Raw genomic sequence first — 25301 nt, forward strand, 5'->3', positions numbered from 1 at the left:
GTAAGTAGCATCAGAAATGGGAATAGTAGTCTGTGCTTGCTAAAACCTGTTGGGCTTGGTTAGACTCCTGTGTTTTTGAACAACAATATTTTGCTGCTGCCTTTGTTTAACTCCTTATGGGTGGTCAGAGTCAATCCCTGTTGCTGGTCTGTCTTTGATCTTCGAGGATGCTTGCTCAAATCCAAATTCTGCCGATGGACTGTTGGGGTGCTACCGTGGCCTCCCTCATCATAAAGCTGAACCCACTGGTCTGAACTAAGTTGATTGAGACTGCTAATTTTAAAACACGCAATGTGCAACAAAATGAAATTTGTGCTTTTAAACATGGAGCACACTAGTGATGCTTAAAGGCAGACTGTGAAATGGCTGTGCTTTGCAGAGCTATTTAAATAACAAACTGTAATGCCTCTGACTTCCATAGTCAGTTCTGCTTAAGGATGTCTGGAACCTTCAGACAAACAGTAATGAATGAAGCTTCACAACATCTTTGCACTTGAATCAAGTATTGCTGTCTTGGGTTTGCAGATGGCAAAAGGCATACAGATATAATAGTGAGTCTTTTTAGCAAAGCTGAAACACTTAAAGCTTTAAAGTCACAAGCCATCTTCCCTTCAGTGTACTTCTGTATTAGAAAAAATTTTAAACAAAGTTTAACTAAAAATAAAACTTCAGATTCTCACCCACGTTGCCCCCTAGGGCGCGCTCTGCAAGAACAGAAACAACTATGTTTCTGAGACAGGATTTCAAAACTATTTCTGAAAATCTGAATTCAAAGCTCATAGTTATGGAGGAAGCCAAGCAGTATGACAGATCGCCCACGGGAAAGTGTGGGTGAAAAGAGAAGAGGCTTTTGATGTGATTGTTGCATTTTAATATACAATCTATATCCTGTACTCAAAAAATATGTACTTTCAGCTGGTTAAATACCAGAGATGCATGTTTATTTTCAAGAGGATTAACAATTTTCCACTGTGTTGTTGGATACTTACTGAATTTTTGAAGAGCTAATAAAAATAAGACGTCCGATCATTTTCCAGTTAAGCAGCTATTCGCTTCCTCTTTTCTAGCAAGTATGATCTTCAGTGAGGAGCAAAATTAGATCCAAAGCAGTGTTTTCCAAAGATCCAAAATACAGTAGAAACATACACATACGTGCATTTCTTCAGTGCAGACAATTGCTTGTGCAGTTGAGTAGTTGCAGGCACATGATTGTCAGTTGCTTATACAAATACCAGTGTGACACATGGAAATAAGACAGAAAAATGTGTTTTCATGTTTGCCCATATTTGTCCACACAATGAAGGAGAGAATTTAGCAGCTGAGTAATGGCTTGGAGCTCTGGTAAGATGCATCAGTATTCACTGGTGACAGTCCTGGCGTAAATGCCTGTATGCTGCTGTGCAGTGGTAGAGCTGCTTAAAACATCAGGGTTGGAATAAGGTTTGTGAGGTGATATACCTTAGCAGACTGGTGGATGCAGCTGGGTTTTGGACAACAAGTTTTTGGATATACGGTGATTTTTTTTTTTTTTTTTTCCTCTTTGATTAAGAGCTCCTCTACTTCTTCCTCCATTACATTACCAAGCAAGGTCCTGAAAGGCAGTCCCTTCCATCTTGCATAAGGTTATTAGAGAGGACAGACTCCCAACTTTTCCTGAATTATTTCTGTGGGCTGTGGTGATGCAGAATAGCCATTTCCCACAGTTACCGCATTAAATGAGAACGAGTGTGTTTTTTCCTGGCTATTTTAGGAGTTAAAGGCTTTGTGTACTTCCTCTCTTGCACACTTCCACATACACATATGCAAACCCACATTTTATGTATAGTCTGTCTATAGAAATCCTTTACACTGGTCCACTTGGTCCTTACCAAAATCCAAAGAGAGAATTCTCAATTCTCGCATAAAACATACAGGTCTGGTGTATGGCACTATCTAATATGAAATAGGGTATTTCAGTTCAGTTGTGTATAAATTAAATGCTAGCTGGGTTTTTCATGGGCCTTAGTTCTGCAAGCACTCCCACCTCCCCACACGTACAACCTTTGTTGACTGTAAAACCTAACCAGTGGCTCAGCCTTTGCTGTAAAGTTTGCGGAGTTGCTCAGCACGTCTGGACAAAAACCTACGAGGGTGCAAACTTCCACCGCTGCAGTGTTAGTTCAGTCCATCAGTTCTGGGTCAGGCTGAGACAACCTGCCCTCCCAGAGCCTTTCCCACCCTTGCTGTTCTTTGGCACACAAGTTTCAAGTGAGAGAGTACGGCATCGGTGCTTTACTGGAAGTAAAGCCTTTCCAGGCCACCGACAGTTAAATAACGGTGAAAAGGGAACACACAAGATGTAACAGCATTCCCCCGCTTTCCAAGTAGGATCCAAATCCTGGTCTCCCCAGGAGGAGGGAGCTAGGACTGATGCCAGAGCTACTGTTTCACCATAAAACCTAGAAGAAGAGAGAAAAGGGAAAGAGGTCCAGTGGGAGGGGGAAGCTGGAGATTTCCAAAGCAATGAGCACCATACCTTATAATCTCATCAAAGAAAACACTTTTTTTTTTTTTTTTTTTTTTTTTTAAAGAGCAAACCCAAACCAGCAAATTTCAATGGAAAATCCATGATTCTCTCAAGTGAAGTAACTAATTTTCTTCTTGGCAATGTGTGTTAGATTAATCGAATCTTTCTGATGTGCTGTAATGGTTGTGGTATGTTTTCAAAAACAGGTATTCTGAAATGTTACATTCAAAATTGATTTCAATAAATCAGGGAGTATGGGAGAGCTCTGTGAACATTGATTCACTCTATTGTTTTGATTTGCAAGTCACATAGAAATGCTAGTATGTTACAGTTAATTAAAAAAAGTCCTTAAATTGATTTTTATTGGAATTTTATTGCTTTTAGCTTACAACCAGCTTTTAGCTTACAACCCTGCTTAGTGAGAATCTTGAGAAATTAATGGACTGTTCTTTCAGGAGGTCAAGCTGTTTACTCAAGCAGGCTGCTGAAAAAGGAAATGTCTGAATTATTTTCTCAGTAGCACTTAAACTACCAAAGTATTCATAAGCAATGAGAATACTGATTTTATTTGTGCTTGGAAATCAAATGTTTTATTACTTGATTTCTTGAAAATATGCTTAAAGATTATTTTGAAGTATTTTTAAGGAAAATTGAAGTATTCTTCTCAAAGAATAAACCTCAAGTGCGTGTGTTTTCTCTGTCCAGTTTGTTTTCCTCACCTATGTGCTTGGAGTGGCCTGGCTTGGGGTCTTTGGCTTCTCTGCTGTGCCTGTCTTTATGTTCTATAACATATGGTCAACTTGCGAAGTCATCAAATCTCTTCAGACAAATGTGACAGTTCCAGGGGACCAGATCTGCGTGGATATCAGGCAATACGGTACTCATTTTAATCCTAATTAAATGCTTTATCCTTTCTCCTTGGTCTGTCTTCAGTAGTTGTGTCTCAGCCTTATCAAATGAACCAAATGCAAAAGTATCTTGTGTCTCTGAATGTGCTATTACTTTTCTAATTAATTCAGATTACACTGATCTCTTTCCAGATGCAATCAATTTAACTGAACTGGCAAGTCATTTATCTAAAATGATTTTGTAGTGGTTTCCAGTACTATAATATTAGATTTAAAAATAGATCAGCCTCAAAATAAACTGCTTAGAAACAGGGCTGAGAAATAGATAACCAGATTCTGGTTTTTGAACCCATATGCATATATTCTTTCCTTTCAAGAAGCTGTTTTTACATTTAAATATGAAGTTGACACCCAAACTTTGCTCTAACAATTACTTTCAGTTAAAAGACCAAAAACCTGCATTCAAGCGTCTCCCTTAACTGTTAATTAATTAATACTGCTTTCTGATGACACACAGAAATCCAAGGGGGGTGCAGGTAGCAGAGGAGTGGGACAATGCCTTAAAATAGGGTCAGGCTTTTCATTCCTTCAGGTGGATTTTCCTGAAGTTTATCTTTTCAGCTTCCCTTGTGCAGAAGAGCTTTTGTCACCATTACTTCTGGCTTCATTTTAGCTAGCATTTTCTAGTAATGTTTCTTTCTTTGGACTAAGTCGTTCAAAGCTGAAAAAACAAATTCAGAATTGAAAAAGTAAGAAAGCTTGGTTTTGCTTTCCTTATCTGGGCCATAAATCCAGTAGAAGATAAGATACACTAATTTTAAAAGCAGAAAGTCCCAAATCAGTTAAATGTTTGCATCCTATTTTAGCAACTGACAGCAAGAGGCTGGGAAGACGTTTTCTTCAGCAGCAAAGTTTAGGAGTGCAGGGAGAAGATGCGGTCCTCCACCTTTCTGCTTCTCCTGGTTGTTTTGCAGCTGTACGAGTGTAGGGCTGTGCTGTTCCTCTGATCAGTAAAATCTTTTGGGTTTCAATGAGTGATGGGAGAGAGCAGCTCCTTAACAGGCAATTTGCGTCACTGAACTGTCCTCACATTTTTGGGTGGAAGCAGTACCTAAAAAGCTTCAAGTGTGTATTGCAGTTGCAGAGAAGAAGCTGGCTTTAAAGTAAATCCTAAGAAATCTTTTTGCAAACCATACCATCCCGAGATAATTTCAATGACCTGCCCTTTACAGAGTTGCTAAATCCAACCAGCTGAGTTTGAAATGCGAGTAGTATGGAGGAGACAAACTGGTTTTCTCGTTTCAAATGGCTTTTGCTTAAGCTTTACATCTGTTACAGGCCTGAAAGTTGAGGTTATTTTAAACTTTCTAGGTCCTGTCGACTTTTTCAGATTTTTCAATCGTGTAAGAAAAGTAATTGGGAGTACCTGAGGTACGGCAGACCAAGTTTTCTTGTAGCAGTGTTCACTTAATGCTTTTGTACCTATTGGAACTAGAACAGAATAAGTCCTTCTGTAATTCTTCCCTCTAGCTCCATATTCACACTCTTCTACAGTAGTTACTTGTTCAAGTAGAACTTAATCTCGTAAGTGCTATCCTGAAAGGTGCCAAGTACCTCCGAGATGCAGATTATCCCTTTCAGTGCTGAGTGGGGGAGTAGGCAGTATGTGACTGGACCTGAAGTGCAAAAACCCAACCAACCATTTGGCTGCCATATGGGAAAACCACATCTGAGAACATGCCTTGGCAGCAAGCCTCGGTATGAGGAGAAAGCACAACTCGAGCGAGTTGTTTTAATTCCTTCCACCAACTCAAAGCTGTACTGGTCAACGCGTGGATGCCAGAACGGGAACGCAACTGGCAAGTGGGCAGAAAAGATGAGAGGGGAACAGAAAGCATGTGTTGATTGCTAAAATTAGTGGTTTCTTTTGCTGTGGTATTTCAGGTATTATCCCTTGGAATGCTGTACCTGGCAAAGCCTGTGGTCCGATTTTAGAGAACATCTGCAACACGAATGAGGTACAGACACGTAACCTGTGTGCAGCTTTTGCCTACAAGTCGCTTGGGCACCATGTAATAAATAACTTGATGAAAGTTTTTAAAGAAAGTCAATACTAGTAGTATAAAGAGATTGATTTAAACCCAACACTGAAATTGTGTTAGGTCACCCAGAAAATGGAAGTTACTTCAGAACGTTTTTATGTTCTGAAGCTTTGAATACCTTGCTACAAAGTTGGTTTTACTATCCTTATTCTCTAGAACAGTTGAAATGCATCTTATATTATCCTCAATTGCCTCAATGTTTTTAACTTGTTTTTTCTTTAGTTCTACATGTCTTACCACCTGTTCATTGTGGCTTGTGCTGGAGCTGGTGCCACTGTCATAGCATTGGTGGGTAGCATTTTTTGTTGTTTTATTGTACAACATGTTCCTTTCAGGCTTAAGATGCTTTAAGATTAAATTTTGTGTATCTTAAAAATAGTGATAGTAGACATTAAGGAGGGCAAGCTGTAATCACCATTATTTGCTGCTATGGTTTGGTCATTACAAGTCAGCAGGTCCCGAACTTTTGCTTTAAGAAGTCATCTTAACCCACCTCCTCTATCTTTAGAAAAAAATTCTTTGCATGTCCTTTGAAAATCCTACTTCTACCCACTATTTCTGTTTTTATGTCCACTACTTCTTTTCATTTTTGTAGTTTATTTGATCAATGGCTTGTAGCCTCTTGTTTTTTTTTGTCTGGACCCAGGCCGTTAGACTAGTCCAACTCTGCAATGCCAATTACAGGTAGCAGTTGGAAAAAGGGATGTTAACAAGATGACTTGTTTCATATGTCTTAACGCTTCCTCTAGCTGCCAGCTTCTAACTTCATGTCAGCCAAATCCAAGTGTAACAGTCACTATTTGTTGACGAAATAGCCTTAAGTCTGTATGTAGATTACCTCTCCAGATAAATGGCAAGTTATTTACCTTGCATCTTCACCCTGGAAGAAGCTCAGAATAACGTCTGTTGTAAAAGTATCGACAGTTGCCCAAATGGGCTTGAGCCGTCACCTTGTTGTATCTTACTGTCCTGTATTTTGTTCTCTTCCACCAGCTGATCTACATGATGGCTACTACATATAACTATGCTGTTTTGAAGTTTAAGAGTCGGGAAGATTGCTGCACTAAATTCTAAATTGTATAAGCCCAGTAAAGAGCTGCATTGCGTAGCTTGAAATACCACTGACACCCTAGGCTAAAAGTCTAGCTTTCTGAATTTTGTTACAGTAATTGTAAATAGCTTCAGTAAGCATCATTTACCTTATCAGATTAATAAAATGACTTCGTGTATATGAATTATGATGTGGATGAGATCTGGCTATTTTTTCATGTCGAGAGGATTCAGTTACTGTAGGGGTATTTGTAAAGGATCCTTCTGAAGATGGGGTGTTTCCATTTGAAGTCTCCATTTGCTTTCTAATAGTCATCTCTAAAACAAATACTGGAACAGTTCAGGGTCAGAATTACTAATTTATTCTTCATCCTGAACACCAAATACAACCACCACCCCCACCACCCCCCCCGAGTACAAAATATATATATGATACAAAAGAAAAGGAATAGTGAAGTAGTGCCAGTCTCTTTCAGCAGAAATCAGAAGCCCAGGTATTATGAATTACTTGGCTTGTATTTCCAGTGCACTGATGATAAAGTTGATTATTTTATTTTACTTCATTTTTACACAATTGCCAAATCACGCTCTCTCTGGAAGGAAATATATCCTTGTATTAGCTCTGCGTAAAACAATCACATTCATTCTTTTGGACCCTGAACTAGTAAGAAACAGCGTATAAACAGTTTCTGTTCTTGTATGGCTTGCACTTTAGTAACTGATTTCTCAGTAGCCAGATCTCAAAACTGTAAGTATGACTGCACGGGAAGCAAAACCATGCATAGATCCTAGAGACCTTTTTACACTGTTGGGATTAAAAACAAAGAGAAGTGAATCAGTGTTTTCAGATGTAGATTTTTTTTGCAAGAAGTATGGTGAAAAGAAGTTGGGAAGATATGAATGCACAAACTAGAAAAAATCCACATAATAATAATAATAATAAAAATGAGCAAGTTGCTACATATGATACAAAACTCTTCACCTGAGGTTGGACAATGGAAGTTTAAAATGTAGTTATAAAAATATACTTCTTAACCCAGAGATTGCATGCTTTTGCTTAGTTTTGGACTCATGTTTTGCTGTTTAATTTTTCAATATGTTAATGTAGTCTTGTTCACGTAAATAAAACTGTTTACAGTTTCAGGTTTTTTGGGGGTGGGGGGTGGGGTGGAATTCTCATCTGCTTGTTGGGGGAAAAGACTTACCAGGACCTGGGCTTGGATATGCATAAACACCACAACCGGTTCTTCTGAGCACCTCGTAGTTTACAATTATGTATATCGCCATGTACAAAACTTTTTTCCTGCTTCCCCCCATTCTGCATTTTAATTGATCCGTACAACTCTGTAGCTCATTTTATTACTGTTATACTAACTTTCTCTAAATTGTGAATAACCGACTGAAGTATTAGCATGCCAAATTCTAGAGATCTTTGAAAATAGCCTCTGTGCTTGTTTTAATAACAGAATGCTTATTAACGTAGAATAACTTTTTTTTTGGTCGTTATTTTAAAGAGTGTCTATTAATCTAACTAGCAGCTTGCTTTGCCTCTTGACATGCTCACTAGCCATCATGCTCACCCTTCTCTTCCAGATCCACTTCCTCATGATACTGTCTTCTAACTGGGCCTACTTAAAGGATGCAAGCAAAATGCAGGCCTACCAAGATATCAAAGCAAAAGAAGAGCAGGAGCTTCAGGATATCCAGTCTCGGTCAAAAGAGCAACTCAATTCTTACACATAAATGTATGCCACAGTAATTCAGCAGAAGAATTCTGTAGCTCTGACAAATCAACAAATAGCTGCTCTGCAGTACAGATGTGTGTCTACCAAACAAAATTAGAGAGAAGTGAAAAGCTTCATGTTCCAGCTCCTGGAACGCTTTCACAGGGAAATCTTCCCAAGGGTAATCTTCCATCCTTTCATAGAGAGAATGGAGGGTTTATTCCAGGCATTTTAAAAGGCAACACTTCACAATAAGTGACCAAATTATTCCTCTTTGAGACTTTTGGTATTTAGTATTTGACATGTTCTACAGCATGACGTCCTGCACAAAACCGTGGCAGGTGCTCCAAACCAGCAGGCAGTAGATCTCTGCACGTGATTTAGTATCTCCGTTTATATACCAATGAAACTGTGGCCGGATTTCTGACAGCTCGTGCTTACGTGACAGCACAGTTGCAGCAGTTTGAAGTTGCAACGGGGCTGTCTTTGAACACTATTTACACGGGCCACAGGAACAGCACTCTGCTTTTGTGCCACACTTTTTTATGATGAAGCAGTCACACTCCTGTGCTTACCTGAGTGCTGAGCAGAAGTCCTGAGTTTTAATCTTTTTATTAACTATTTAATGGAATGTAGATCCCTGGATCTGGATAATGATCCCCTTCTTTGAAAATAAATGTCAGCTTTGCCTTAATATTTATTTTCTATAAATGTCTTAGCATTTATATAGTGGCAGGAGACCATTATCCTACATTTTAAGTAAGTGAAAAGTGTTACCTTATTAAAATGACACTGATCTGACTATTCCAAATGAGCGGATGAGAAAGTTTGCAGAGTTTTACACAAACAATAAAAATTACAGCCATAAAACAGAATACAGGATGTCCACCTTTCTCTATCTTGGTGCTTAGCAAATTTATAGTCAGTGCTTATGTGTATTCCTTTTTACAAATTAATTAGCACATGAAGAAAACGTGGTGTTCAGAAAAAAACAACAACAAACTGGTGCCATTTTAAAAGTCATTTCCCATAGAAGTCTGCCTTCTAATTAATGTTTTTTTCAGAAGCATTCAGTGATATCTTGAGTATTAGTGATGGTATATTTGGTGTTTGTTCTATATGATATATATATATATAAATAAATGTTGGGGGGGGAAAGTAAAATGCATCAGTCATTTAAAAAAATTAAATATTTAAGTCATACCCATGTTAAGCTGACGTGTGGTTTGATAGTTTTGACTGTTTGCTGAATATAAATCAAAGGAAGCACAAATTTCTTCAAGTCAGTATTAAGAGAAAAGGCATTTTGGGGGGTATTAATTTCAAATATAATTTTTTTGTTAAATATTGGAGTCTAATTTGACAGTTTCAAAAAAGGGGCAAAGTTGATCAATGTAGAGCAAATATGACAAAATAGCCTAGTGTATGTTCCTACCTGTTGCATGAAGGAGACATTTCTACAGCAATGCAGGTGATGTTCTAGCCCAGTGTTTGCATAAGGGTAATAATGGAGGCAGTGTCTTAAAGCCTAATTCTTTTCTAATTCAGTGTAGCTATTACTGGGAGTTTTTGAAGTTTTGTTTAAGTAGTCTAATATTTTTATGTAAAGAGCATTAAATTTTGCTATGTATAAATTTTTGTAACCTAACAGTGAATCAATATTTTCTATCAGTGCCAAGGGCTTCCTGTAGTTACATCCAAGTGTTAAAATAAATATTTGTAGATAATAGACACCACTTGTGTACGCTTATTTGAAAACAGACCTTCAGCTACTCCATACTAGTGCATCTCTCTGCTTCATGTCTCTCTCTGAAGTTACACACGTTTTTGTTCCGTAGTATCAATCCACTTGCTCCTGTGCGGGGCAGGGATGCCCTGTAGGTGCACACGTCAGCACGGTAAGTCAGCGAGTGCTTCTAGTGTGAAGTATTGGTAGTTGTTCCAGGCCAGCATAATGGAACAAGTGCTGTCCGTCCCATTCTGGACATCAACCACCAAACTGTAAATCGAGTGTTGCTGCAAGACCAAATTAAGCAGCGTGTAAAATTAGACTAGCCACCAAATCACATTTTAGCTTAATTCCTAAAGGAAAGTTTGTATCTGTCACGTTTTTGGTACATCGTGTTTCAACATCCAGTGAATTCAAGATAGAGCTTTGGGTTTTGCCCCTAAATTCTGTCAAACTTGGCTTCATGTTCTTGTAGTGAGGTCAAGATGAGCAGCCTCCAATGTGGTGCAAGTTGTAATATATGCTGCCACCTAAAATTACTTCATTGATTAAAAAAATACTGTATTTTATACTGTAAATAAAGTTTAATGATCTTGCCTATAACCTACCTACAAAATACAAAGCTTAAATAAAGATGAGTTAAATAGCATTTTTATTTGAATCTCTCCGTTCTGGGCTGGTTAATGCCAACAAGGTGATACATGAGCTAAGGCTGCTTTTGAAAGTGTTTGCTTCCCCTGCCGTAGCAGTAAAAGGAACAAGTCAGCTTGGGTCTGTCACACGCCGCTCTCTGAAGCTGTGCAAGCCAAGGCTCTCCCCGGGACACCTTTAAAAACCTGTGATGATGACTGAATTTTTTGTTACCTGCCCATGGTTACTTTAATCTACAGGTTCTAACAGTTGGAGGGGAAAGGTTTGGGGCGTGGGGAGCACCACTTGAAAAGCTGTCCAAGTTTATAGGAATTCAGTGCCAAAGCCAACTTACCTGAACATACGGATTAATTTCTTTGCACTTTGTCCTTTCTCTCACCCCACTCAAGGGCCTCCTGGATTAACACCACATCAGGGCTTGCTATTTGAAGTCAATGACTGAAGTGCTGAGACAACTCAAGATCAGCTTTATTAATTTATAATTATATAGCCTGCAATCTTGGTGCCTAACATTTATTACAACTTTTTACAGGCAGAAAGCTGCTTTAAAAACTTTTTTTTGTAAAAAATAATACTAGTAAAACTCAGTACTGTTGTTCACCAGAAGCTTTCATCCATGTCTCCATGAGAAATGCCTGCAGTGCTGTATTAAGGATAGGAGGGAAAAGAAAGTGGTATGAGCCCAAAGTAGTTTCTTATCTTAAATAAAAATACTTGTTTTTAAAAGAAAGTTAAGAGACTGCCCACACTGCAATTCTCTTGCTGTTTCAGTGAACTGAAGGAAATCAGCAAGCCTTTACAGATGAGGATTTGGGCCTTCATGAACAGAAAGCCATCTCAAATCTATCAAAAAGTGGTACTATCATCTATCCAGTACTGTTGTAGTGCTTACCCAGTGAAAAAGAGCACTATACAGATGCCAATTCATGAGCGCAAGGGTAGGGTCTGGTAGGTAAAACAGCACTTTAGAGGCCCCGGTAATACTGAATCATTACTATGGTTACAGTAAGCAATTTATAATTTTTTTCTTTAACTGCTCCATTTTTTTTGCTTATATATATTTTCATTTCTACAGCTTCCAATATTGATAGACGTTTTTTTTTTTTTTTTCTCTCAAGTAACTAAAAACTACGTATCTGTATTTATCCCTGTCTAGAGAGAAGCAGGGGAAATGCCCTGGCTGTGGTAACCTCTGAAAAAAGTGTGTGAACTAGTTTGTTAGAAGTCCATGATGCTACTGATCAATCAAAGCTAGATTCCATGCTAATAACAGACTATCTGCAAGGTGCAGCGCAGACAAACTTTCACAGGGTCATTAGCCAAGAAGAACCCCTCATACTTCAGCCCACTGTGAAGGAACTGATGCTACTCAGTTGCAGATAAAAAGTTCTAATTGCCACAGCTATTGAAACAGATCCTTGAACGTAATTCCCAGATCCGAATTCCATACAGTCCATAAAGTTACCTGTATAAGAACTGGAAGGAACCTCAATTTTTCCAACACATTTGCTTTTGATGACTAGTGTATTTTGCTTTTTAAGGAGGCAGATGTCTCTCAACCACTTTCAAACTGTAACTATTAATATGTTGTAACAGAAGTGATTAACAGTCATATATGAGCCTTACCTGTCATCCTTTTCACTAGATACAAGTCCCTCTGTAAGTGATACTTCTCCTATTTCTTCTTTTTTTGAATCCTGGCAACCAAGAGGAGAATACATTTTCTGTAACTGGTTCTTAAGTCAAGGTTTAAGTGACTCTAATAATAGTGTCTGCATTTTATGGCACCCAACTGAAAATAAAAATCTTCTGAAGGAGCCACCCTATTTCTACAAGTGCTACACTGCATCTAGAATAACGATGCTTTGGAAGATCGGGTTTGGATAACGTCTGAACAAAAGTATGCTGCTGCATTCCTTCATCGAAGTAATGTTCACCCATGTACATAGCTGTTCAGGTCAAGTTTTCCATTTTGCCAGGATAAATTCTATCAATCATCAGTTGTGTTAGTGGAACACAAACTGACCTATGCAGAGTTTCAAACTGTATTTAAACACAGTTTAAACTAAAAATTGAGGACATTTAAATTTAAATTCTGTCCCAATACCTAAAAAAGCAACAAACCAACCAACCCCCTCCCACAGAATACCAGAACAAAACCCTTATGGAAGAAAGTTTTCAGGTTTTTTTTCTTTTGAATCAACACATTTTTGCAATACAAATCCAAACACTCATTTCTGCAGATTGTTACATAAAGCTTCTAAGCATACTTAGCAAGACACAAATTCAATATTTTTGGGACCCTGTTTTGAGAATAATCATCACCTTGGTTGCCAGTTCCTCCTCTCTGTGCTGTTGAATTATTCTCATGTATTTTTCTAATGGATTTGGAGTAGGAACCTTTACATTATCTTCAGCATCAGCATTACTGTCTTCAGGTTTTACTCCCTCATCTTCATCTATTTTCATTGAGTCTTGGATCTGCTTTAAGACACAAAATCAAAATTAAATACCAATCAGCTCAAGAAAAATACCTGAATACCTGCACTACACACAGGATTTCATGTTAACCTCAGTAAAACATGCCAGTCTAAACAGCATTAAACTTGTTACATGCAGTTCAAGATCAAATGTTAAACTATTGCTTCAATTCAAAAAGTTAACATTCAAGAAATCCCACTCTAACCCTGTCTGGATGTCTGAGAGGCCTGAGGCTTCTATGTATGACATCAACACGTGAACTGAAGATGAGCTGACGCAGGTATGCAAGTTTCTGGAAGGGCCTAGTTTGCTGGTGTGAAGGGTAGCATGAGCATGTCTGATCAGTACCACTACACTGCATCAAATAAATAAACCGAGATTTAAGGGTTGGAAGAGGAAGACAAAATGGGAGGGAGCAAAAAAGTTTTACACAGGTTCTAGAAGTCCAGAACACTACTTCAACACGTGCCGCATCAGCTCAAAGGGATTTAAGCAAACTCCTTAAGGTCTCCTTATAACTTCTCTTTCCAAGAAAGTACCCTAGATACCCCGATACAGGCTAAAGAACAGATGGACATGAACACGTTCTGGTGTTGTTTGACCAGCAGCAGTCCAGACCAGAAAGACAGCGAATGTATCGCTTGTTCCAATAGCCTCGTGACAGCTCAGCTGCCTTCTAAGTTCTGGCCATGAAACTGTAGCTTCCAGTTACATGAAGCATGGAAGAAAAAGCATCTGTTTCCTGTGAAGAAGTTACTTGGCATATGGAGAAATTCTAGCAAGACTCTGGTTAATTGCACAAGTACATAAAAGAACTTAGCCTCTACTACTTCCACTTAAAGAATAAAAGCTATTTTTAACCAAGTAACACACACAGCAATCCTAAAATAAATGGCACTACAAAGCTGCATTACTGTCAGATACTTAAACACTACATCACCACCTCTTTGTTAAGCTTTTCCACTTCTGTTTGCTCTCTTTCCAAAGTTTCCTGTTGTTCTTTCTCTCTCCTTTCTTCTCTTACTTTCATTTCTTCTAAGTTTTTCTCAACTTCTCTATTCTGTTCTTCAATCTGTCTTTGATCCAGCACCGCTGTGAAAAATTATTTCAACATCTGTGATTTGAATTACGTAGTTCAGTACTCTACTACAGTAGCATACAAATAAGTAACAGGTTCATGTATAACATTAATAATAAATGAAAAACAACTGGATATATTGTTTATACATATACTAAAGTTATTCTTAGGTATCTGGTAATGTTTCTTCCCACCTCTAAACATTTTTAGTCTGGTACATGACTCACTAGTGTTAAAAGGTAGAGCCAAAGTAGAGGCCAGAGAGTTGACAAACCTCTCTATGCACTTCTCATTCCTACCATGGACTTTCTTATTAAATCTCTGTTATCCTAAAGTTCATGTTGCTATATTCTTTCCCTCTCTGCAATATGGGTGGATACAATTCTTTGTATCTATAAAGCAAAGTACTTAAAAAACCTTTGGAAATTATTGCAGGACATACTGCTGATGTGACCAGTGTATATAAAAAGCTATGTAAGGAGAACAGTATTCAGATAGTAATTAGACGGGCAAACTATATACTGGGAATTGTTAGAAGCTAGAAAGCTCTTCTCTAAATAAAAATGATCATAATGCTTCTATCTAGAACAATTTAAAAAGCAGCATATGGTGCACTGAAACCATCCTCATCTACGCAAAGAATTAAAACAGCATTGTGATAATACAGTTTGCAAACAGAGTCAAGAAAAATGAAAAAAATCTAGACAAAGAGTACCTAAAATACTTTAAAAAAAAACCAAAAAAACCCCACAACAAGCAAACCAACAAACCAAAACCCTTCAAGTCTTATTTCTATCAAGAGCAGAAATAATATTTAATAATTATCCTAAAAAGAAAAGAAAAAACCAAAACCATCTCTCCAGAAGCTGGACAGGGGAGTGGGACAGGTAGCAAAAGTGTTTAAATTAAAAACAAATTTAACCAAAACCAGGGTGCAAAAGTCATCCTCATACAGTAAAGAAAACATTCCTTCCTCTTTATTACATAATTAGCCCTTTGGGAAAAATTTTTCAATCACACCAGCATACATACCTAAAGAATGTTAAATAATTGGCTTTTTGTTTTATACATTTGACATTAAGAAGGGTATTCACTTTTGTTTCTGAGCTGAGAACTCACTTAAGTCCTGCAGTGAAGTGGCTGTTGCGGGCACAGTGGCTGTGACATGGTTTCCATTGACGATGTCCCCAGATGGATGCAAGGCATCACTTTCACACTGCTCTGGAATGTCCCCCTGATCTGGAGAAGAAATTTGAACAATGGCTTCATTATTTTGTAATTACAATAGTGGAGCACAGCAATGGACACAAAGTGTGGGAATGGCTGAATTAGAACACATAAATACCAGTACTAATTGAGCATTTTCCCTTCACCTTGACCGTTTCCCTGAGGATTAAGAATTATCATAGGCTGTACTTGCTTCTTTAATTACAGAATTGTTAGTTTTGAAACTAGCTATTGGAACACATCTGTTTGCAAAGCCAAAACAGGTTCATGAATAAATATACAACAGAAAACCAAAATGTTTTTCATTTCTTTACATAATCAAGATACAGGTCACAGAAAAATTACATGTCCAAGCTTAGCTTACCCTTTCTATGCACGTAAAACAACCTCTAATGCTTCGATCACATACTATTTCTTTATTAGGATCCTTGCCTTCTTCAGTGCATAGGATGGATGCTGCTAACTTGGATAGTCTACATTATATTTTCTTCTCCCTGCGCTGAATTTACAAACACACAACTACTATACTTCCTCTGTGATCACTGCTATGACACGCAACTGCTTCTATTATCTCAGTTTTATGGGAGAACACAAAAAGAGATAAAAGGTCACATGTAGCCATTATCTCTAGGTAGCCAACCTGAAATACACAGGACCATTTTTCTAAGCATTTAGTGTAAGATAGTGCAGATACCCTATACACCTCCTTAAGTTTTGGGTAAACATTTAGAAAATATCAATTTCCCAGCCTTCAAATATTATCAAGGTTTCAAGCATTTTTCTTTTCCATGTTATAATAAAACTGAAATATTTTGCATGAAGAAAAACAAGACACCCAAACCAATCAGCCTCTCTCTCAGAATGGTCTGGATCTCTTTAAATTAAAATTCTTTTAAAGGAAGTATAGATGAAAGCACAACAGAAAATTTCTTTAAAACTGTCAGTCTAGCAAAGTTATGAGAATGTTTTCAGTTTCTTACAAAAGCAACAGGAATTCCTAGCAGCTTCGCCTAGGAAAGTAAATTCGATATACGTCTTATATGTAAGACCAAAATAATAATGGGTTATCACACTCAAAAGAAAATCTATTCTGTTTTTTTGCTCTCTCTTTAACTGTAGGTTTAAATTATAACCTTATCAACAACAACATAATTTACATATGAGGCATCAGTATGTTTCAGGGTATGTAATATTTAAATAATCAAAAAAATCCTTTCACAAATAGGTTCCTGTTAAGTATTCTATCTAACTTCCAAAGGTCTGCTAACTACACAAACAAACCAACCAACCAACCCAAACCCAAACCAATATAGTACAAAACATCTTTACATTAACCCTTCTGCAAAGGAAAAAAAAGTAATACTCTGTACACCTTCACTCCTTTAGGTAAGGGTAGACAGCAAAAGATGCATTATCTCCTTAACACGAGCACATCAATTAAAAGCTATTACTGCCAACAGAAATTCCAATCTTTTCTTGCCAAAGCTCACTCACAGTTGGATTAAAATGCTTCCACATTTTCTGGTATCTCCTTCACTCCATTGGTTTTTTTCTACTCTTATCAACTTCTTCCTTCATTATATCTTATTCTACATTTACTTTTTAGATTTTACATTTTTATTCCCTCTCCAATTCATCCTGGGTTACCTTCTCCCATTGTTAGCCATTCTGATTTCATTCTACATACTGAGATTATCTTTTGATGCAGTCTGACCCAACTGAATTACTGTTGATTGAGAAATCATCAGCATATGCAAACCCTTAAAGTACTACCACATGTCTGATACAGTGGTTAACTTACTTGGACACAGCATCTACTCAGGCCTAATTGCCAAGAAAATGCCAGTCTATTCTTAAATGTGATAAAATAAATGTGAAATATGTAATGTATTCCTAAAAGTCTCTAATACGAAATTAAACAAATAAATCTAAATCTAATTAAAATATAAGTAAAAACCATTAGTAGCTACAGGCTCAGTTCACACTCAAATAATGCATTTAAAGCTTATAAAAAGAAAACTAAATGAGGTAAATTAAAAACCAACAAATGTACTGAGTAAAACTTCACAGAGATGCATAGATGAGTCATCAGCTTCTGCTAGTTATCACTAAACACTATCAGCACATTTGCTGTTTAAACAAACTATCTTTTTTGGTTGGTTGGTTGGTTTTTAAAATACTGAAAGCCATATTCTCACAGGTTCAGGAGAGTGAGCAAGGGCATCACTCCATCTTCCATATGAGGTAACCACAACCAAAAGAACAAGCCATTCTTAGACCTAGGAAAAGACTCACACCAATTACGGGTATTTTCTTTTAAATCAGTGATTCTAACTCTCCCAAACAATAATTATAATCTCTTCACCAACTATGAATTTAATTGTACCACCCCATGACATATCTCCCCCAGTCTCAAGACTTTACAGACCTAACAAAATTTGGAAACGGAAAAGGTGTTTAGCTTGCTGTTCACATCTTTCTCATTGACAATTTCACTTGCTTTAAACCCCCAGTTTCATGGGAGATATGGCTGCTCAGGTCCAACATTAAGATGTCACTCAAATGCTGAAAAACTAGGAAATAAAGCCAGTAACTGTGCTTCTATTTCTCTCTCCATATACAAATGGCTATGAAGTGCATTAACTTTTATTATCCTCCTCTTTCTACAGTACCTTAGTTAAACTAAAATTTTTTGAAAACTGACCCTGCAGGCTTGACTGCAGCATATAGAGGGAAACGCTTTATAGCACACAATACAAAACACCACGTAACGACAAAGTTCTTCCTCCAATCAACAGAGAACAGAAATGTAAGTAAACAAAATGCTGACCTCAGAGAAAAAAAACAATTACAATAAAATTCATGTTTCAGTAACTGAACCATATGTTCCAAAACTACTCAGAGATGCTGATTAATGACATAATTGCAAGTGTTCTTCACACATTTACACACACTTCTAAAGTAACTTCTAATTCATATTATTGAAGCCTCAGTTATTGAAGGAAAAATCAACAAGAGTATATGTAATGGCTATAGAAACGTATCTTCAGAATTAACATCATCTAGTAATACTGCTCTGATATTGGCCCATGATGAACACTCCTTGGAGATTTACTTTACGCAGCAAATACAATAGAGCCTCAAGTTAGTTCATATACTAGTACACTTTGCTGTTTAAAAAAAAATAATCCTACACAATTTTAAAACATTCTGAAACAACTGTCAGACCTACATGCATTAATCACAAGGTTACGCAAGATTTCTGAACAAAAAGTATGTTCCCAAATTTCAGAGCCAACTTGATTTCAGTCTCTACTTACTACTACAAACCCTTCTCCTCTAATGATGCAGATATGAAGAAAATTAATCCCCTATCATCTGAGACAGTTTGTTTTTATTTCCAACAACAGTCAGAATTTTTTCTCTCCAGCTACAGTGTTAAACTGTGAAGACAATTGTCTTACAACTGTTAAGCCATAAGGTGTTAAACAAACTGTCTAAAATCCACTAAAACTTACATTCAAGAGAAGAAATGCATTCTTCAAGGTCCTCATACATTAGTTTCTCTGGTTTGGGGATATCACTGAAATCTTGTTTATCTGTTCTTTCGTTATGAAGTCTGAAAGAAGAAGGAAGAACATAATTTAACAAATAGAAATGCTAAACTTTTAAGCAAATAGCTGAGATTTAAATACAAGGATTACTCACATGCTTAGCAACAGACTAAACCAAACGTAAAAACCATGCAACCAAAATGTTGTAACTTTCTGACTCAAAAGTTAAGGTATTTAAATACAGTTCTCTAACTTTTACCAAAAGTCAGCTCCATCTCTCTGATAGTCATCTCCCTGCAGCCTTTCCCCAAGGCCTATATATGACATAAAGGCATTACATTAAAACAAGATACACTCTCAAAAGGCATAGAAAGGAGTAAGAAAAAGAAAAAAAGGAGAAATACAATGAAATGTGACACTTAGTCAACTAAAATTAAGAAATTTGCCTTTTTAGGCTCTGTGTTAGTCTAATTCACACTGTGATGTCATCTTAACAGATGTGTTTGAGGTGTATTAGATGTCTGGCAAAACATACATGCAGGGGTGAAAATCTGGGTTCTATGAAAAATGAGTTTACTGCCCTTGTTTATCTCATCAGAAAGATAATGTGAAAGAACAATATCTCCCACATGACCCAGCTACTAAACTCTGACCAGAACCAGAACAGCAAAAGGAGTGCAGGTCACTAATGAAATTCAGCAGCAGCACTTTATAAAGGGGCTTACTTCACACCAGCTCGTGCTCTTCACCATGGCATAAATGTGTTTGTGCTTACAATTTCTAAGGAATTCAGGTCTTCTGTGGGGCAAAAGTGGAGAACAAACAACACATACCCCCACAATGAGACATGTTCAATAAAAAAATGTCAGTCTGGGGAACAAATGAATAAATCTGCATTGTCAGAACGGATAATTCAGTAACGTCAGTGGGGAAAAATACCCTGTAAATTAAATATGACAGAGCAAATGGAACTTCAAGTTTTTGGAAGTCTACTTCATGTTTTTAGTCCTTCCTTCACAGAAATGGTTAAGTGTTAAATAATTGTCAAGGATGCAAGGTTCAAGGACATGCATGCCACTTTCTTCAATAACAGTCCTGCAACACTGCTAGAAAGAGTCAATACACTGCCTCAGATTCAGCAAACTGAAGAGGTCTGCCTCATGAAGACAAATAAACACATGTATTTCCAAAGAGTTTTCAAAATTCATTCCATCATACAAAGTTGGCAACCAAACCCCAGACTGTACCTAATGTCAATATTCCATAAAACAGTACTGGTGTGCCAATCAACACCAAATGATTAAATTGCATGAGTTATGCTTAGAATTACCACTAAAGCTTAAACAAAAAACAACCACCATCATCTAAACTATTTTGTTAATGTCCGAAATTACTTTTTTAGCCCAAAACTGGTAACACCCCTCACAATTGGTTTCTTCAGCCCTAAACAAAAAAAGGAATGGTTTAGATAATAATCTGCCTCATAATTCTAGTCTTCCTGTCTATGTTTATTGGCTTCCTTCATACCACTCATATCTTCAAACATAAATAAACAAAGAGCTCCTGTAGTCACAGAAGCAATTGTTCTTCCCCACTGACAGAGGTCTAACTTGTAATGGCTTGCTGGTGTTACAGCATCATATTTTCTTTTCTTTTCCTTTTAAAGAAGTTCCCATTGCCACTTAAAATCTACAGGTCATAAACTAATCCCACAATACACATCAATGATCTGGCATTTGCCTAATAATGAGAGTAAATAACTGGAAAAGCCCACACATGCATTTCTGAAATATTTTATGTAACAGAAAACAGTCCAAGGCACAAGAAATTAAAAAAAAAATACTCATCAAAAGAATGTTTTCCCTTTAAGAAAGTCTTGGGAAAGCAGCAAGTTCAAGAAAATTATTGGGACCTCATACTCTTGCTTTGTCACAAGGAACCCAAGAAAGCAATTACAAGCCAGAGCTGCCTGCCCAGACCCTGGCCTGTTCTCTGCAACACAACTTGTTTATACTGTTCACTCTTCAGGCAGCATGGACTCTACAACATCCTTCAAAGAAGTACGGTCCCTCGCAGTATTAGAGCATTTTTCCATATCACCTTAACATGCAGGTTAACATTCAACCTTCACTTTGTAAGGTCTGTCACAGGATTACAGGAAATCTGAGAAATACTGTAGGAAATGTGAATGAGCAGGGAAAGAAGAGACAGCCACTTAAAGGAACTAACCTCATGGTCCCTAGGAATCCCAACAGCTTCTTTTCAAGGCCAAGAACATAAAGGCTCTCCCCAAATTCTAACCACAAAAAAGACCCTCTCTAGATTAAATGTACATTGAGGATTTGATAACAACAAAATAAAAAAAGCCTATGAATGCCTGCTAGACCTGCCCCAGGACAAGCTGTCCTTCTTCAGCCATCAAATCTGGAATTATGGCTAACAGTTTAAGGCCAACTCAAGTGTCTCTTTTTAGGAAAGAAACATTAAAAATTAAATACTTAAGCTTTTTCTGAAGACACCTATTCAGGATTCTCAGTTTTAGAGAGTAGAAGCACCAGCGACCATTAAGAACAGAAGAATTTCATACATGGAAATAGGAAATACCGAGAGGAAAGAGAAGTCATTTTTATGCAGCTTAATTTTGCCAAGTTATTAATTTACTTAAAAGAGATCTTAAAAAAAAACAAGGGAAAAGAGAAAAAGTTCTGCTACCCAACCCATTCCCACATGTAAAGGAGACTGGAGATTCCTATTCTGAAAACAGTTACAGGCACATGAACAAGCTCTTCAGAGAAGAAGAAAAAAGTTAGCGTTACAGCTTGTTAATGAATGAAGTGAGAATGTACAACTGCCTTGATTTAAATACTTAAACAGGCACCAGAAACTACTGAGCTTCAATCAGCAAAAGCTCATCAGTCAGATCACAGATGTGAAAAATAGACACAATAAAAGAGACATAGCTTTGGTCAAGGAATTAGTGGCCTTTTTTTTACTAGGGGTTTTTGTGTGCATTAAATATAACCTCAACAGCTTTTGAACATCAAGCATATGCAAATGGCCTGTTCTAATATGGGATAGATGAGAGATTATCACTACTTCGGACAGGAATTTGTGATGAGCTTGTAGTTTTACCTTTTTCTTGAAAAATAATTTCAAGTCATTGAGAAAAGAAGTTTACTCCTCTAAAGACCCAATTTTGTCTTCTGAAATGAAGTTTGTTCTCAAATCAGTCTACAATGTCAGCATTCCTCACATGTTTAAAAAATAAGATTTTTTTCATAGATATTATACATAGGCATGCAAGTCAGTGGTTCCTAAAAGTAAATCTGAGTTAAACAGCAGATTTTACATTTTTAGGAAACTTTTAGAAAACATGTTTTCTGAAATCAGTGATTAACAGAATATTTATTTATTAATAATGAATCTTTCATTCAGCTGTCTGGAAGTGGTCTGCTGTGTAAGGAAATACAATGAAAAATAAGGTCTACACTGATACAATAGATTTCAAGTGCTGCAGAACTTGCAGCTCTCTTGAAATACAAGGATCACACCACACCTTGCTCTCAAAAGTTTGTCAGAACTCCGACACATGAAAAATAGAAAACCAAAGAAGGACAAAAGCAGAAGTTTATTGTTAAATCTAGAGCTATATCTACAGAGATATCTACAGTAGTCTGAAAACCAGCAAAGTAAATCAGCCTGACCTGAGCCCAGGAACATCTAAACTTTGTATGACTTGTATTTGTCAGGTGTGCCTTACTGGTGACAGTGCACACCAAATGAACCACCTTCTATCTTTGAAGCCACACGTGGTAACAAAGCCATACTTACATTTGTTAAGTAGCACAAACAAAGTGCCGAGAAGCACAGTTCTAAACACTAATTAATATCCTTGAACAGCAGAATTTGAGCTAAGTTTCAGTGATGGGTATTTATCAGTTTGCTACATCTGCATTAAAGCGACATGCGCTTAGGATGCCTCACATTCTCACTCTCTAGGCTTTTTAGTCCATTGCCTAGCACTTTTTCCATGGCAGTGGATTTTTTAGGCTCTGGAGCTAGTGCTGCCATTACCATTTCTCCCCAACAGAGGGAATCTTTGGAATAACCTTTCATCCTTGCTCAACTACAACAGTGAAATTACTTTACAGAACACTGTAAATCAAGTTTTACTTTGTCATAGGACAAGACTTTTTTTTTAAATGTTGCATTCATCTGAAGTTTCCAATGGACTTGAAGTTTAAGTATTTCACTGCACGTAACTTTGCACTGTAGGGAAGCACAAATTTAACAGAGGTGAAAATGTCAAATCATATTTGCCAAAGGTTTTTGGATTTGGGAGAAGGTGGAGTGTTTGGTTTTTTTATAGCTAAGTTCCTCTTTCGGCATGATATTCAAGAATGGAAATCCTTATCCATCTTTAGAAAAGTTCTCACAAAAGGAATGGCTTACTTGAATCGTAAAAGCAGCTATTGCCATGAACAGTTAGATGTTTCTTTAAAAAGCAGGTTAAAAATATTGCTTTGTAAACAATGTTACCTGATTTTCTGGCCACGACTGGATGGTGAGGAAGAAACAGACTCAGAAGATGAAAGTAGACGTGGCTTTGAAATAGGAGAAAGCACCTGGTCAACACTCTGCTGTGAAGAGGCAAGGTATGAGCCGCTGATGTCTGCAGAATAAAAATCCCACAATTTGTATTAGTCAGTTATCTGTCCTACGATTTCTCGGACAAGGCTGGTTTTTACAACACATGCATAATTGGACTGTGCAGGCAGCACCACCACTATAGGTCAACTAATATCCAGATCTTAACATGAACTTTCTTGTACTGGTTCTTTCTTTCTTTTTTCTTTTACTTCTCGTGTATGGGAATTCTCCTCTACAGGCCTTCACCATCATAAACTTACTCCTCACAAAGCCTATGATTATGATCACCTTGTAATACATCCATGTTCCACACAAACAGCAGCCCCTCTGCCAAACACCAAATAATTTCTCCCATGTTGGGCATTAGAGGAAACATTTATGGACCTGGATTTCAAGCTAGGGATGTGCTTAGTAGCCAGCAAAAGATAATGCTTGAGGTCTCTCAAAGGTCATTCTTCATTAGGAAATTTAACCTGGAGGTTTCAATTTCTACGGATTTGTGAAAATGCGTGATGAAGCAAAGAAGAAAATCTTTTAAGATTTTATCCTCTTACCAATAGCTGTAAAGTTATCAGGGAAGGAAACAGACAGTATGACTAGAGAAGTCTTGAGTTTCCTAAGAAACCAAGGTAAAAACCAAAACCCCTGCATTAAAAAGGCTTTTAATCAAACTTGCAAAGCCCAGCACTTTGGTTAAATTTTGCTTTGCAATCTTAATTTTCCCTTCCTGTGCAGCGGCACAGGTCTTTCATTATTAGACTATGAATTATTATTTTTTCCACAAGACATGGTATTCACTCAGTAAGCAGGCACTGCTGTTTTTCTTCTCTTTACTGACCAAATAACTTTTACTGTAGTCAGTGCTAATCTGGCTCAAAAGATAAGACGAAAAGCCACTATTAACACTCCTATACCTGAAGTTCTTTCAGGTGGTCACATAGAAGTGCACCCTGTTCATGGCACACGTCACACTGCAGAAGTAAGGATGCTTCAGACTAGGGGTTGCCCATGGATTTTTATCTCCAGACAGCCCTTATGCCCATCCAACAGAGGTGAACATCCTCTAAGGAAGCTGAGCGCTAACAGAACAGGACCCAGCAGTTACGTCATACTCTTGTATCAGCAGTACCTGTTCGTGATGTGAACCCTCAGCACACCCACATCCAATCTTTTCATAATGTAACCTGTCAAATTTTCACATGCAGAGCAAATGGACGAGAACAGCATGTAGTACTTAATGCATGCACCCCCTCAGCATAACACATACTGCACGTCAGGACACAGGTGGCACACCAGCCAGCTCATATGATAATTTACTACAGCCTACTACTATTTAGAAATCATCTAGGATGGAACTTAATGATTTTCTACTAAAAGACAAATAGCTGAGGTCTTTGGCTCACAGTATCCTGTCTGTGACTGTTTCTTGATCCATATTACTGGCCCGATGTTATGGGTTTGTGGCAGGGTTTTTTGGTAACGGGGTAGGGTCCACAGGGCCGGCTCCTGTGAGAAGCTGCTGGAAGCTCCCCCGGCTCCAAGCCGGACCCGCCTCTGGCCCAGGCCGAGCCCCTCAGGGACAGTGGAAACACGGGTGGGAGAGCAGATTTAAGAGGGGAAACCTGCAGGGAGTGGGGGATTGGAACGGGAGAGGAACCCCTCTGTGGGTACCGAGGTCAGGGAGGAAGGCGGACGGCGCTA

At 37.7% G+C, this 25301-nt stretch overlaps 2 protein-coding genes across 4 annotated transcripts in view; one reads left to right on the forward strand and one right to left on the reverse strand.

Annotated features, from left to right (window-relative positions):
- GPM6B (glycoprotein M6B) overlaps nucleotides 1-9961 on the forward strand; it is a 32239-nt gene extending 22278 nt beyond the window's left edge. For 2 of the 3 annotated variants that reach the window (XM_010581549.1, XM_010581550.1), the window contains 4 exons: nucleotides 3212-3383; nucleotides 5299-5372; nucleotides 5679-5744; nucleotides 6450-6895. In XM_010581549.1, coding sequence (XP_010579851.1) covers nucleotides 3212-3383; nucleotides 5299-5372; nucleotides 5679-5744; nucleotides 6450-6530 — 393 coding nt within the window. In that variant the 3' untranslated portion in view covers nucleotides 6531-6895. Of the gene's footprint in view, nucleotides 1-3211; nucleotides 3384-5298; nucleotides 5373-5678; nucleotides 5745-6449; nucleotides 6896-8099 lie in introns of those variants that run through there. The other variant, XM_010581548.1, reaches the window with a different exon arrangement.
- Nucleotides 8503-25301, reverse strand: part of OFD1 (oral-facial-digital syndrome 1) — a 37613-nt gene continuing 20814 nt past the window's right edge. The window contains exons 16-23 of the mRNA XM_010581547.1: nucleotides 23490-23622; nucleotides 18915-19015; nucleotides 15289-15408; nucleotides 14035-14183; nucleotides 12936-13094; nucleotides 12237-12307; nucleotides 11202-11253; nucleotides 8503-10246 (exon numbers count right to left, since the gene is read on the reverse strand). Of these exons, the coding sequence (XP_010579849.1) occupies nucleotides 11208-11253; nucleotides 12237-12307; nucleotides 12936-13094; nucleotides 14035-14183; nucleotides 15289-15408; nucleotides 18915-19015; nucleotides 23490-23622 (779 nt within the window). The 3' untranslated portion in view covers nucleotides 8503-10246; nucleotides 11202-11207. The remainder of the gene's footprint in view (nucleotides 10247-11201; nucleotides 11254-12236; nucleotides 12308-12935; nucleotides 13095-14034; nucleotides 14184-15288; nucleotides 15409-18914; nucleotides 19016-23489; nucleotides 23623-25301) is intronic.

This window comes from Haliaeetus leucocephalus, unplaced genomic scaffold, assembly GCF_000737465.1.
Source record: "Haliaeetus leucocephalus isolate CR32 unplaced genomic scaffold, Haliaeetus_leucocephalus-4.0 Scaffold795, whole genome shotgun sequence".
In the NCBI taxonomy this organism is placed as follows: Eukaryota; Metazoa; Chordata; class Aves; order Accipitriformes; family Accipitridae; genus Haliaeetus; species Haliaeetus leucocephalus.